Source organism: Nanorana parkeri, unplaced genomic scaffold (genome assembly GCF_000935625.1).
Source record: "Nanorana parkeri isolate BGI_ZX_2015 unplaced genomic scaffold, ASM93562v1 scaffold752, whole genome shotgun sequence".
In the NCBI taxonomy this organism is placed as follows: domain Eukaryota; kingdom Metazoa; phylum Chordata; class Amphibia; order Anura; family Dicroglossidae; genus Nanorana; species Nanorana parkeri.
The window spans coordinates 504186-518720 of record NW_017307020.1 but is presented as its reverse complement, the minus strand read 5'-3'; the positions used below and the strand labels follow the sequence as shown (position 1 = coordinate 518720).

At 44.3% G+C, this 14535-nt stretch overlaps 1 protein-coding gene across 2 annotated transcripts in view; it reads right to left on the bottom strand.

Annotated features, from left to right (window-relative positions):
- Positions 1 to 14535, bottom strand: part of PARP8 (poly(ADP-ribose) polymerase family member 8) — a 179014-nt gene that overhangs the window by 70147 nt on the left and 94332 nt on the right. For both annotated transcript variants that reach the window (XM_018564454.1, XM_018564455.1), the window contains exon 5: positions 538 to 608. In XM_018564454.1, the coding sequence (XP_018419956.1) occupies positions 538 to 608 (71 nt within the window). The remainder of the gene's footprint in view (positions 1 to 537; positions 609 to 14535) is intronic.

The window sequence follows — 14535 nt, the reverse complement described above, 5'->3', positions numbered from 1 at the left end:
TAAACAAAAATAAAAATAGAAGAAAAAACACAAAAAACATGAATAAGCAAAAGTCCAGTTTTTTTTAAGTTTTGTTTTTTTGTGTTTTTTTTCTTCTATTGTCATTTTTGTTTAGCGCAGTGCTTTTTTGTGGACTTTGATGTTACAGGTGGTTTATATTCACTGTTGCACTTGCAGCTTTACACTTTGTGGTTAGGTATTTTTAGTTAAAGATAGGAGCGCAGATTTTTTAGATTGGTATTGCCATTAATATATGTAATTTTGACATATATTTATAATCTGCTGCTATGGAAATTTTTGATTTTGTAAAGCAAAGATGAATTCTGATTCCTAATGACACCCATCTAATTTGGTGCACTATAGATAAAGAGCGGTAGGAGAAGGGCAAGACCTAAAGGCTGTGAATGCTATTACAATGGATGAGAATACAAATGGGCACCTGGAGGTAGGTGGGGGAGCTCATTTGGAGATCAGAATCCCCACACCCGCTTCTCTCATAGGTTCATATCAATATGCTCTAGTAGAATTATGTCTTACCTCTCCATTTTCTTTCTGCAGTTTAGATTTTATGGACAAGCAGCTGGTAATGTCATTGGATTTCCTCAGCTCTGAAGGAAAGAGAAAAATATATATATAAAAGTAATATGTACTCTTGATATTATTATTATTGTTATTATTATATTTGTTTATTACAAATCCGTTTCCTGCACAGTGAATAATAAGTCATAGTTCACATGGACATGAAGAACAGGCTATTACGTCACATCATTAAAGCTTTCCAAACACTGCAAAACCAATGCCTTTTTTGTAACATTAAAGCAAATGGTCTAGTATACACATACAATTCAGAATGCATTTGTGTCACTTTGCTTCATTTCATGTTGTTCTTGATCTCGTCAGCAACCAACTTGCAAAGCTTTCAAAAACACCAATTTAAAGTAGTAAAATCTCCTTTTTTTAAGTTTAATATATTCATATTCACGAATAAACCATTCGCCATTAAATACTTTTCTCACAATAAGTGCAGAACCACTTACACTTTGTAGTTTTCACAGCCGCTGGCTCAGCAGGGCTTCCCTGAACTTCCAGTAGGAAAGCACACACTGAGAACGTCACTTGATGACCCTCATCTGGACTACATGTACCATCGTTCCTCTGCCATACCACCAAGCCCTATTGTCATAGATCTAGCCCCAGGAGACACATTTAATTCCATTGGAGAAGAAGCAGGTATGGGTCTTGAAGTACTAGATTTCAAAGCTGGCTTTATGACACACCCAGTGTATGGACATACGAATGTAGTACAAGCTGGGAGTGTGGACACAGGAGTGACCAGGGTGGGTTTCCATGTGACCCAAGAAGGCAGCATGGCCACCCGAAAAGAGATAGCAAGGGAGAGAGAGTTTTGACAAGCCGAATACAAAGCAATGACAGGCTTGACAAGGAAGGCACACATTAAATATGGTAAGTACTGAGATCAGCAGCACTATATGTCTTTCATATAAGAGGATTTAATAACACACAAGTCAAAATCAGCGAGTCCCAAACACAAGCCAAATGCTACTTAGACGCTCGGAAGATGTTCAGGAAGCTTTTTTTAAACTCTCTTTATAAACATACCCAAACCCAAACCATAGCACATGTGTTTTAACATGCAATTGTTTGTAAAGCCTGTGTGAACATAACCTTACTGCCCATAACCCATTCATTATAGTGTATTATGAACCTCTCTGCCAATGCAAGTCTATCAGTGTGCTCAGATTTTGGCTGACCATACACACACACAGATGGTTGGAGAGATATCTGCCTGTCTGTGTACTAGTTTTAACAGCACATGGGAACCAACTACAACAATCTGTGTTGACCTTGATGCACATGCAGTACTTCTTTTCTCTCCCTTGCACTAGAATGGGTCGGAACCACTTACATGAGAAGGTTCCACCTCAACTAAATGCAAGAAAATCTCTGTGTAGCAAACTCATATTATCTCAGTAGTCACTTAGCAGCCTTTAGCTTATTTTTACATTTACACATGCCCTTGTTTACTGTGCCCAGTAGCTCAGAGTGAAATTCACACACGCAAGGGAATGAGTCAGATAAGCTTCTCAGGTGATTTCTCCTCCTCCTCCCTTCATACAGCTCTCTCAGAGGTTTGAGAGACATCAGGCCTGACAGCAGACAGCTTTTGCTTTGTCCATAGTGTTTTGGAAATCCTTTGTCATTTATTTAAAGTGTATACAAACCCTAATAAAGAAATCGTCTTCTTTATGGACATTTAGTATGTTTACTAGACATGTGCACTGCCAAAAAATTTGTTTCGTTTCGTTTTAAATTCGGATTTGTGTTATTTCGTTTTTCGGGATTCGGGTGTGAAAGTCAATTCGGATTCGGAATTCGGACGAAATTCGGTAGCGGTAGTTCGAACCTTCGTTTCGTTTTCTGTGTCTTTTCGTTTCTTATTCGTTTCTTATTCGTTTGCAGCAAAGTGACATTTGAGGGGGAAAAAATATTTTTCTCCTTCTCTAATGTCACTTTGCTCCAACGAACGAAACGAATAAGAAACGAATAAGAAACGAAAAGACACAGAAAACGAAACGAAGGTTCGAACTACCGCTACCGTATTTCGGAAATGGAAATTCGGATTGGTTTGCATTCGTTATGTCTGTAATTCGGAATTCGGATACATCCAAATGTCCGAATTTCCTGAAAATTCGTCCGAATTTCGATTCGGAACGAAACGAATCGCACATGTCTAATGTTTACTACAGCAGTGCAGGCTTTTTGGAGATGCTCTTTAAGAAGTACCAATATAGCTGTTGATCCTGTCAGTTCTTGGCCCTTGTGTCTGCTTCTTGCACCTGGGGGACAACTCAACCTAAAGATTCTTAACACTGTGGTAGCATTGTCAGCATAACACGTTCTGAAGATGGGACTACAGGCTGCCTCAACCTACACACAGTGGAGGGAATTCATCAAAACTGGAGCAGACAAAATCTGGAGCAGTTGCCCATAGTAACCAATCAGCTTCTCTATTCAGTGTGTTCTGTTCTGATTTGAAAATGAAAGACAGAAGCTGAGTGCTTGCCATTGGCAACTGCTTTAGATTCTGCCTGCTCCAGTTTTGATAAATTCCCCTCAGTGTACCAAGATGCAGAGATGAACTGGAGTTGTTCAGCTGCCAGTGTGCTGTGCTGGGCATACGGTGTGTCTCTGCAAAGTTAAGGATGAATGTGTTACCTCCAGGCATACCTTCCCTCAATTTATTCATTGCTATATATGTCCCAAAATGGATTAGAGTTAGGAATCACCTTTCACAGACAGACCTTGACAAGGCAGTGTGGCTTCTGCGTATATTTGCAAATGCATGCAAATGAAACCTCTGTACCTAGTTGGTAAGTGTTATATGGAAAAAATGTATTGTATTGGTCTGTGAAATGTTCTGTCCATGTGCACCTTACTTTGCAATGTTAGTAATACATTGATTGGAACAGTTGCCATTTTTATTGTGTCTGTAAGATCTGCAAAGGATGCCAGCAAGGACATCACACGCACGCATACATCACTGCTGCTTCATTTCAAAACCATTATGTTTTCCCCTTTAGTCCCTTTTTGATATTTTTTTTTTAAATTTCAACATTTTTATTAGTTTGTCAATACATAAACAACACATATAACATAAAGCAACATAGTGAACTAATGTAGTTTCTGACCTAGCAGGACATTATTTGTATAGCCACTCTAAAGTCATATATTCAACATAGTATATCAATATACATATACCGATGACGTTAACGGACTGAATAACATTACTGTAATATGGTGTTAGAAAGAGTACTGTCATATGATGGTGTATTTCACCTATAATTACTTTAATTTGAAATTTCTCATTCTATTTCTACCCCTTCCAACCAATAAGACACTATGATTTAGTTTAGTTATAATGTAACATATTTCCCCGTTATTTGACTTTATCCTGTAGTTAATTATTTATCTACAACCGGATTTAGTGGGCAAGTAGTCCCCACTAAGACATATCTACTACATATCCTTACTTAAATCTAACTCTAGACATACCATAACAAACACCGGCAAACACATAAAGAAAAAAAAAAAACCCAGACACAATAGAAAGGAGAAAAAAAAAAACACACAAAAAAAAAAAGACAATGAACCTACAGAAGAGAGAAAAAAATAGTTTATAGTTTGGTCAGGGTGGGGTGGGGCCCCAAGAACCACTCCGTCTCCCTCATATTGTTATGCAGCCTTCATATTCCAGCCAGGGACCCCATGTTGCCTCAAACTGCGTCATTTTATCCAGGAGAATACTCGCCAATTTTCTGTGCGTCATGATCCAGGACAGCTTGATCTTTACTTGCCCCAAATACACCCTAGGTGTCTTCCAGACTTTGGCAATTGTAATTTTAGCTGCCAGGAACATGAAAGTTATCAATCGTGTACAATATTTTAAATGATCCTTAATTCTTTTTTAAACATCTATTTTTTCCTAACATATTGCTTTCCACACAGATAGGAATGACATGCAATACATTGTTTAATCATCGTCATTTCTCCTGAAGTATTTTATATGAAATTACTTTTCTTCACAGATGAAAACATTTATAGTAAGAAATAATTGTTGTTTTTTTTTTTTTTTTGTACTGGGGACCGAATGATTTTTTGTTTAATTGGTAAACGTGTTCCCAGGATGGGGGTCACCTTGCAAGATAGACCAAGGCTTTTGTCATTCTATAACCTGCTTATATTGTGCTCCAAAACTCATTATCATTGAAAACTGCATTTCTTCCTTTCTATTACACTACTCGCTTCCCTGATTATTTCTCCTAACTCCTCTTCCTTATAACCTTTCTGAATATATCTTTCCTTGAGGAAATTAGATTGACAATTAGAATCCAATGTCTCGGTACATTTTGTTCTTACTGTAATCACATGCCCTTCTGGTATCCAGGATATCCTGGCTGAATAATGCCCATTCCTTCTTGGTAAAATCTATCTTTATTTTATTTCCCTAAAGCTGAACTCCAGGCAAACAGCTAAATACACATATGAAATACATATATGGCTGTTTTATCTGTCAACGGATATGTAATTCTGTCTGTCCAGTCCTGAGCTTTACACAGCGTTTCTATACATAACAGCCCTGTCTGGCAGGGCAGGAGACTTCTATACTGCAATAAAGTAACTTTCACAGGTATTGTCTTACCCACAACTTGGGAATGCACAGTGAAAAGAGAAGAGAAGACCCGGTGTGAACAGGACCTTAAACAATTAAAGTACTGTATGCAGCGGGATTCAGGTTTTCATACTAGAAATAATTCTACCTTCATGATTTCACCCTGAATGAGCTCCACCCCTTTGTGCATTCCTGCGTGTTGGTAGGTAGGCAACTTGAGCCAACATTTGAACTGGTATTAGCTTGCAGTCCCTGTACCGAGCAGTTCATACTGGGAAAAGGAGAAGTGCAAAGAGCCAATTAGGTGTGGTGTAGTGCTCATGTGCTAACAAGAACATGCTGATAGGAGGAGAGAGAGCAGAATGAGAGATGAGGACATTAATGTACTGCTTCTCTTCGCTGTGTAGTCACAGGTCAAGAAGTGACTCTAGGAATGTAACACAAAACCTTTGGCAAGTAAAACTGCTCCCTTATGGATTCCATCTGTTTACTTCACTCTTAATCTCTATACTTAATTGACCAAAGCATGTATACAGGTTAGGAGGTATAACTGCATTTTCTGGACATTTTAGTGCATTGCCAGCCCATTCATTTAAACGAGCTTCCTCAACACAATACACAATAACGTGCAAAACTTAAAGCACGTCAAGGTGCACATATTAAGGCAACAAACCAGGAAACTAAAATGGAAATGGGCCCTCAAGCTTTTAAAACCTCTAAAGCTGCTGGAAGTTTGGAGGTCAAGTGGAGGAGACCCAACATGTTCCAAGGCTGCGCAAATCGGTTCTTATGGTCCCTTTTATGTGACACATCTATTTCTTCTGTTACAGGTTCATTGAAATTAACATAGACAAGACAAAAATTATAATATGGAAATTGGGTCACCTTTAAGCAGCATGGAATATCTTGAAATTCCCCTTTGGGTAGAGTACATAGGTGGCTATTTATCTCTACAGCCTGCCCATTTACAAAGGCAGAGACTGGCATGAGTTATGTGCATTTCAAGATATTCTGGTGAAATCAGAGAGGAATATGAAAGCTTTTTGTGCTTCCCCTGTGACAGCGTACAGAGTATAATAAATTGCAGGATTACTTCAGGCCAGCGGAGCAAGTAAGAAAGAAAAAAAAATACTACCACTTTGGCTGTTTTTTTATTGTGATTGATAACAGAAAATTCAAGCCTAATGCTGCTTTAAGGACAGACTGATAGCGAGACCTTCATCTGTTATTAACTGTTCTCACGAAATAAAACACGCTTGATAGATGCCAGGTGAACAGTAACTGACTTTCATAATTAAAGTGTCCATGTCATTCCTGAATAAAACTTGTGCCCTTTAAAGACAAGATACCAGCGGTGTATCTGGTAGACTATATGTTAAAATCCCAATACAGTTAAGATAAACTACTAAATGTTTTCAGGGAGTAATAAGGTCTGGTTGGGAGGTGCTTAGGTTGAACCAATCTAACACAGGACAGGTAAAAAACAACAACTTTATTTTGTGCTCTAATAGAGATAATGTACTTTGTGACTCTGGGGACACGTCAACACTTGATTAATGATCTAGTGATGTGATGAACGTTCACCTGCCTTGGTTTCCTGATATTCTTGACCCATCTTTCACCCTTTCCTTGCAACAAAAGTTCCCAAATTCTTTTTTTTTTACACGCTGTTCTAACATTTCTTCTATTGTCTAGCGTAGCATCTTTCTCCCATCTTTCTTCATTTCACCACCTTTCATCCATTTTCATCTTTCCACCTTTTTCTCTCCACCTACTTCCTTCCACCTTCATCCTTCTAACATCTTGCCTCCACCCTCTTAATTCCAACATTTTTCTCCAACCATATATTTTCGACTTTCTTTCCACCCTCTTCCTTCCACTATCTTTGTTCCACCCTTTACCTCTCCATAGCAGCAGCGGTCTACCACAGTGTTTCCATCTTCATGTTGGAACAGCTAGGGGCCATCCCCAAACTGTTCCCAGAAAGTTGGGAGCATGAAATTGTCAAAAATGTCTTGGTATGCTGATGTCTTAAGAGTTCCCTTTACTGGAACTAAGGGGCCAAGCCCAGCCCCTGAAAATCAACCCCACACCATAATCGCCCCTCCACCAAACTTTACACTTGGCACAATGCAGTCAGACAAGTACTGTTCTCCTGGCAACCGCCAAACACAGACACATCCATCGGATTGCCAGACAGAGAAGCGTGATTCTTCACTCCAGAGAACACGTCTCCACTTCTCTAGAGTCCAGTGGCGGCGTGCTTTACACCACTGCATCCGGCGCTTTGCATTGCACTTGGTGATGTAAGGCTTGGATGCAGCTGCTCGGCCATGAAAACCCATTCCATGAAGCTCTCTATGCACTGTTGTTGTGCCAATCTGAAGGCCACACGAAGTTTGGAGGTCTGCAGCTATTGACTCTGCAGACATTTGGCAACTTCTGCGCACTGTGCGCTTCAGCATGCGCTGACCCCGCTCTGTCATTTTACATGGCCTACCACTTCGTGGCTGAGTTGCTGTTGTTCCCAGATGCTTCCACTTTGTTATAATAGCACTAACAGGTGACCGTGGAATATTTAGTAGCAAGAAACGTTCATGAAACACCTGAATCCAATGATTTGGAGGGGTGTCCCAATACTTTTGGCAATATAGTGTATCTTTTAAGAATTGTCTAAAATGGGAAAATGCCCCCCTGCTCCTCTGTCCAGTTCACCTTTGGTGCTGGATGACATTTCAGCATAGAGGATGTTGCTGCTGCCACTGGTGTGTGTTAGAGATGTGCAAACCCAGTTAGCCTGAGTCCCCCCAAGCACACTCAAAACTATGACTGCCTCTCTCCAATGGCAGCAATGGCAGCCACCATATACCTCTCACGACATCTTTACTTTAATGGGGTTTTTTTAAAAGATAGAAAGCAGTAAACAGCTTTGAATGATATGGCATTAGAGCCACCTACAAGACAGAGACAACCTACATAACTTATAAAAATTATGCGGTTAAAACTGTTTATGCGAAGAGCACTAAAAAAATCTGCATACTTATTTTGAAAATCAAGGCAATTACCGTCTGTGATTATTATGGTAGCTGTTATTTTACTACAAAGATGAAGAGAAATGGAGAAAGGAAATAATGACAATAGTAAAAGGAAATGAACAGAGATTAAAAAAAACAGTACAGAAGATTGGTCTCCGCGTTAGCTCAGTTTTTAATTATTATTATTTTTTTTTAATTCTTTATTATACACCAGTATTAACATACATTCCACTGAAAAAAGGAAATAAGGCATCCGCCTTACTCATACCATCAGAATACATTGGGACAGCACATGCATGTCCTCACGCAGGATGAGATACATTAATTGGACAAAAGTAATGCAGTACACTCAACAGAAGCAGGTATCATAGCATTGAACCCAATACAGGTGTCGTACATTAATTGCATCGTACACGAGCATGACCTCCAAAGTATCCACCACTTAATGATAGTCTAGTCCCTGAAAAATATAAACAACATAGTACAGCTTCGTGGTGTAGGAGTGCGTCTTCGGGCCCTTTACCGCAATATGTATGTAGACATTCATGCAAAATCCGTCATAAGCACACGGCTTGGTGGCCTTGGATAAAGGGAGGTGTAGACAGCTTTCTCCAGAAGTGGAGAAATAGAAAGAAAAAGAGAAAGAGAAAGAGGGACATAGGCACAGGGATAGGGGCAGAAGTGAGAGTAAGGGCAGGTCTCCGCTCTCTCTCCCTATGAACTAGCTGCGCTACCAGGAGCTTGCTCCGTCATAGCCCTCTGGTAAGTGTCTGAGTATCGGAAGTGGAGCCAGGCTCCCCAGGTCGCGCCAAACCGTTCCTCAGTGTTATGGATAGATGCTGTGAGATCCTCCATACGATATACTTCATTAATTTTTCCGAACCAGAGACGCAGAGTTGGGGGGTTAGGTTGCCTCCATAGCAAAGGGATACACGCTTTGGCGGCAGAGAGCAAGTGTATGGTAAGGGAGCGCTTATATTTGGTCACGGCATTACCCGTCATGTGTAGGAGGTAAGTAGCAGGATGGTCCCCCGGATCCACCATGGTGAGCTGTGTCAGGATTCCCCTAACAGCGTCCCAGAAGGGTCTAATCTTGGGGCAAAACCAGAAGATGTGGGCCATGTTTCCTTGTACCTCGTCACATCTCCAGCAATTGGAGGGGACCAAAGGATTCATTTTGTGCAGGAGTGTTGGGACCCTGTACCATCTGGCCAAAATTTTGTAGCCCTGTTCTTGTACTTGATTAGCAATCGAGGCCTTATGGACCAGATACAAAATTTTTACCCGTTGATCCTCTGTGAATGTCTGTCCTAACTCCGTTTCCCATTTCCTGATGTACGGAGGGCAGTAGTCCTGTGGAGGAGTGGAGAGCATCTCGTATATGACAGCAATGGTGTGTCGCACCTGTTCGCCCCGCCCACAAAGGGCTTCGAATGGGGTAAGGTCTCGGTTAGGGTATGCTGACTGCGGGATCGCCTGGAGGAAGTGCCTCAGTTGCATTGCCGACCAGCCCGATAAGGGGGGGGTCGTCAGTGCGCATATGGCAGGATGGGAGAGGATGGTCCCCCCGTGGAAGAAATCCATCAGGCGGAACTTGTTGGCAGTGTGGAGACCCTTCATTCTCACATCTTCCATGCCCGGTCCAAAATCAGGATCACCCAACACTGGAGTCATGGGAGACGGAAATGGGGAGATGAGGTTGCCCTGAATGTCTCTCTAGATGAACGCAGAGTCGCCCCAATGGTAGGGTGTGCGGCCAGAGCCGGGGGCAGCGGCGCCGTAATCCAAGGCAATCCTTCAATGGGAAATTTACCTTCCCCCATTTCCATTTAAACCCACTGCTTACTCCCTCGGTTGCGTCAGAAAGGCCTCCATGGCTGATTGCAGACCTGGGGGCGAACTAGCTTCCCCATGGGGGCGCAAGTTGTATAGGTCCCGGTAGAACCGTAGGAATTCCCCCGCCATGTCTTGTGAGGTGTGGAGCTTGGTGCCCCCTGTCGAGACAATGGAGGATATGAATTGCGTCGGTCTTTGTGCCCGCAGTGCCCGTGCCAGGAGACGACTGGGCTTGTTGGAGAATTCATACATAGTCCGCTTCCCTTTTAACAGGCGCCTCTTGAGATTAGTGAAGAGTAACGTATTTAGCTCCTCTCTAACTGACAGTAACTCTCTGTAGGTCTGCAACGCCTGTGATCTCTTATGGGATGATTCAAGTTCTTGGAGGCGGGCGAAGAGACACGCCAGTTCGGCTGAGCGCTCGCGTTTAGGTTTCGCTCCCTGACGCATAAGCAGGCCCCGCATGACGCACTTGTGGGCAGCCCACACCGTTAGTGGAGGGGTGTCCGGGGAGGTGTTATCGGCAAAGAAGGCGCGCATCTCTCGGGCTAACACTGATCTAAACTCAGGTTCCTGGAGCAGCGATTCATTGAGTCTCCATGAGAGACATTTGGACCGAGTACTCGCTAAGTCTAGCGACAAATGAATGGGAGCGTGATCTGAAACGAGAATGGGGTCAATAGAGGCCGATCGTAAGGCAGGAAGATCTTTGTGCTGGATAAGGAAGTAGTCTAATCTAGAATACGTGTGGTGAACTTGGGAGTGAAAAGTATAGTCCCGGCCCTCCGGGTTGAGAAACCGCCAAGTATCTATCAGACATTGTGAGTTAAGCTCATTTTTTAGTCTTCGAAGGCAAGTATAGGACAGGTGCGACACACCTCTAGAACCATCAACCAAGGGGTCCATGAGGTAATTGAAGTCCCCACCCATGACCAGAGTGCCCCCTATAAAGTCTGCCAAGAAGGGCAGAACCTCCACCAAAAAGGTAACATGCTCTGTGTTGGGCAGATAGACATTCGCGAAGGTGAATAAGCTACCATTAATTTCCCCCTTTACAAAAAGGAAACGCCCGTTGGGATCGGATTGGTGGGCCTTATAGGACCATTGGATCGACCGGGAGATCATGATGCTCACCCCCTTAGATTTAGATATTGGGGAAGTGCTATGGTAAATCTCTGGGTACTCTCTGCCGCCAAAGGTGGGCACCTGATCACTCCTAAAGTGGGTCTCCTGAAGGAAGACCACCTGTGAGTGCATCGCTTTCATGTCCGCCAAAACTCTGCGTCTCTTCTCTGGAGTGTTGAGGCCTCTCACATTGAGGGAGATAAGTTTAAGGGAGGCCATGTAGATAGAAACCTTGGAGCAGGACTCCAGGAGGGAGGGGGGAACGGAGGAGAAGGTTTGCTGCACTGGAGGCAGCTGTGGTCGAGACCAGGGGACGAGTAGAATAGGACTGTCAGACGGCGGAGGGAAGAAGTAGAGGAAGAGAAGTGCAGAAGGTTGGCAGGAGAAGCAGTCAGGTAGTAGAGGGTGAAAGAGGAGAGCAAGGAATTAGAGAGGAGAAGTAAGGAAAAGACAGAGCAGAGGCGTAGGCACCTCCACTAAGCAAGTTTTCTAAGTTTACAAAACTGTCTCGAATACTTGTAGACAAGACAGTAGGCCTATTGGGGGCAGTGCTACCAGTATAGAAGAAAGAAGGTAACAAACTGGGTGAATATGAGGAGAAGCACCCCTTGGCGTGCACAGTGGCATATATACATAAGCATATTGAAATGGTATATCTGGCATAACACAAAAGAACATGTCGGAGAAACTTATCATCACATACAATAAACTTCAGGGAAGAAAAACACCAAAATAGCAACAACCGAACCTTGTGAACCCAGGGGGACAGTCCCCTCATGGATGGCCCGAGTGGGATTCCCTCCAGCCCGATCTACCCTCTTGCGTGGGACTGTAATTCCTTAGTCTCCCTCTGGTGTTAGTAAATGCGGAGTGCAGTTGAGCCCGCTCGGGGCAGTAGGGCCAAATGCGGAAGGTGGATAGCTGTCTGACCCCCCAAGGAACCGATCCTTCTCCTCTCCAACCCCCAACCGCAGTCCCTGGGTGTAAGCCTCCAGCATCTGGCCAGGCTTGAGGGCTGCAGAGCACTGCACAGAACCCACATCCCCCCACCTTGTGCTGACAAGGACTCCAAATGGCCCCTAGGTGTTCCGTGTTCCCCACATCAGCTAACTGGGAGTCAAACACAATAACAGTAATAATCCCCACAACCACATAATTGGACTTATCTGACAGAGAGCCTAGGCAGGAAGCACATCAAAACATAACAAGGATATAACCGACAGCTTCGTCTCAGGCTTCCAGGCCGCCTATTAGGAAGGCCTCAGGCTTCGGGTCTCGCTGGGGCTGGTCTCATAGGAGATCTAGCGGATGAGCGTTGGCGTCCTCTTTGAGATCTGACCTGCCGAAACACCCGTGGGGCTGGAGGAGGACGATCTGAGGTGAAGTCCAACCAGGATGGAACAGGGATGGCCTCCATACCCAGAAAGTCAAACAAAGCAGGTAACTGATCCGGCTAGTGTAGGGCATAGATGGAGTCTCCCTCGCTGATCAGAAGGTGGAATGGGTGGCCCCAGCGATAGGTGGCGTCGGTAGTCCGGATCACGTCTAGCAGGGGTCGCAGTACTCATTCGCAGGGTATGTCGGGAGAGATCCGGCATCACGGTTATCTGGGCCCCATCAAACTCCATAGGGCCCATGGACCATGCTCGTCTCATAATTTCCTCTTTGATCGAGAAAAAATGCACTCGGCACAGCACGTCACGAGTAGCCGTGGTAGACGGGCCCCGTAGACCCTGCACTCTGTGGACCCGGTCCAACTCCAGTGCCTCCTCTGGCGGCTTGCCCAGGTAGTGGTTCAGGATAGCTTGGACCGTAGAGCGGAGGTCAGGGCCCGAGGTGGCCTCTGGTATACCTTTAAGACGAATGTTATTCCGCCGGTTGCGGTTCTCGCTGTCATCAAGCTGTAGGCAGTTATTGATCATCTGCTGATGTAAGCCAGCCGTTGCAGCTTCCAGCGAGGTCACCCGGTCTTGAAGGGAGGAGGTTGCCGTCTCCACTACCTCAACTCTACCCTCCACCGAGGCGACCCGGTTCCTGATTTCATGGACTTCCTGGCGTAGTGCATGGACGATTTTGTCCGCCATGGAATCCATGTCTTGCCTCGTGGGGAGATGTGAGAGGATGGAGCGCCAGTCACCCTGCGGCTCATCCCGGACCTCCGGCCTAAGTGAGGAATCCTGGGAGGGGTCTCCATACGAGAGCACCGGTGTGGATATCGGGGAGGGCGGTGGGCTCTGAGCGGGCGCCAGCCTGTCTGCAGGCATGGATGTCTGCCGGCCATAACGGGTGTTAGAGGCCGGGCCCGGCGTGGCGGTTTTCGTAGGCCCCATGGAGTAGGCCGCGCGGGAGCTGTGGGCCGTACCTGAGCGCAGAAAGAAACGGAAAAGATCCGGTTGGCCGTGCTCACTAGGTGTCTGCTGGGTGTCGCGGATCTTCGACATGCATAGATAAGGTCGGTAAAGTCACTGGTACCACTGTATGGGCCGTTAGGGTGCAGAGCTCCTCAAACTCGTGTCTTTACGCCGCCATGTCCAAGCCACGCCCCCAGTTTTTAATTATTAGCAGACTATCTAATTAAAGTTTATTTAAAAAAATGCTAGCAGGTAGATTTTTTTGGGTAGAAAAAAATATGTGCGTCTCTTCTGTCAAAAACTATTTTACCTGTTTGCTAGCAATTATTTTATCTGTACTCTGCCTGTGATGCTTACACAATGCAGCATACAATTTTAGCATTTGCAAGAGTAGGAGCCGAGTGCTGTGGCAATAAAACACCAACAAGCATGTACAGTTACACCATCTGTTGCCACACAATGCACAAAACCAGAAGAAGAGCAGGAAAAGAAAACAATGACGGCACAGGCAAGGAGCACAGACCATGCATCTCTGGGGGAGGGCAAACTGAGATGTAATTCTGCCATTATGTGGTTGCATAATGTGTATGCTGTGGTTGTCAGAAATATATTGGAGATCCTTATCTGCAATGACTTCAGCACATAGTACATAGTATTGTCTTAGTAGCTAACTTCTGTGATGTTTGGGCAGCAAAGGAAGCCTGTACTAAGATTATAGTATAGCATGGAAAATGTTTTCTTCTACAAATGCTATTTTTAAAAAAGCTGAACCGCTAAATACACAGTTGAAATACATGCTAATAGGGCCATCCCTACACTTTTTACCGCTTGAGGCGGGGGGGATTTTGTCGGGTGGTGGCGGCGGCGGCACACATTACCGAGCCGGGGTAAGGTGGGTATTGTGGGGCTAGTGACGGCGCACATTACCAGGGGGAAGGGCACTGCACCTCTGTCTGGCGTCCTGTCTAGCTCACTGATGTCACTGTTTGCCAGGAGG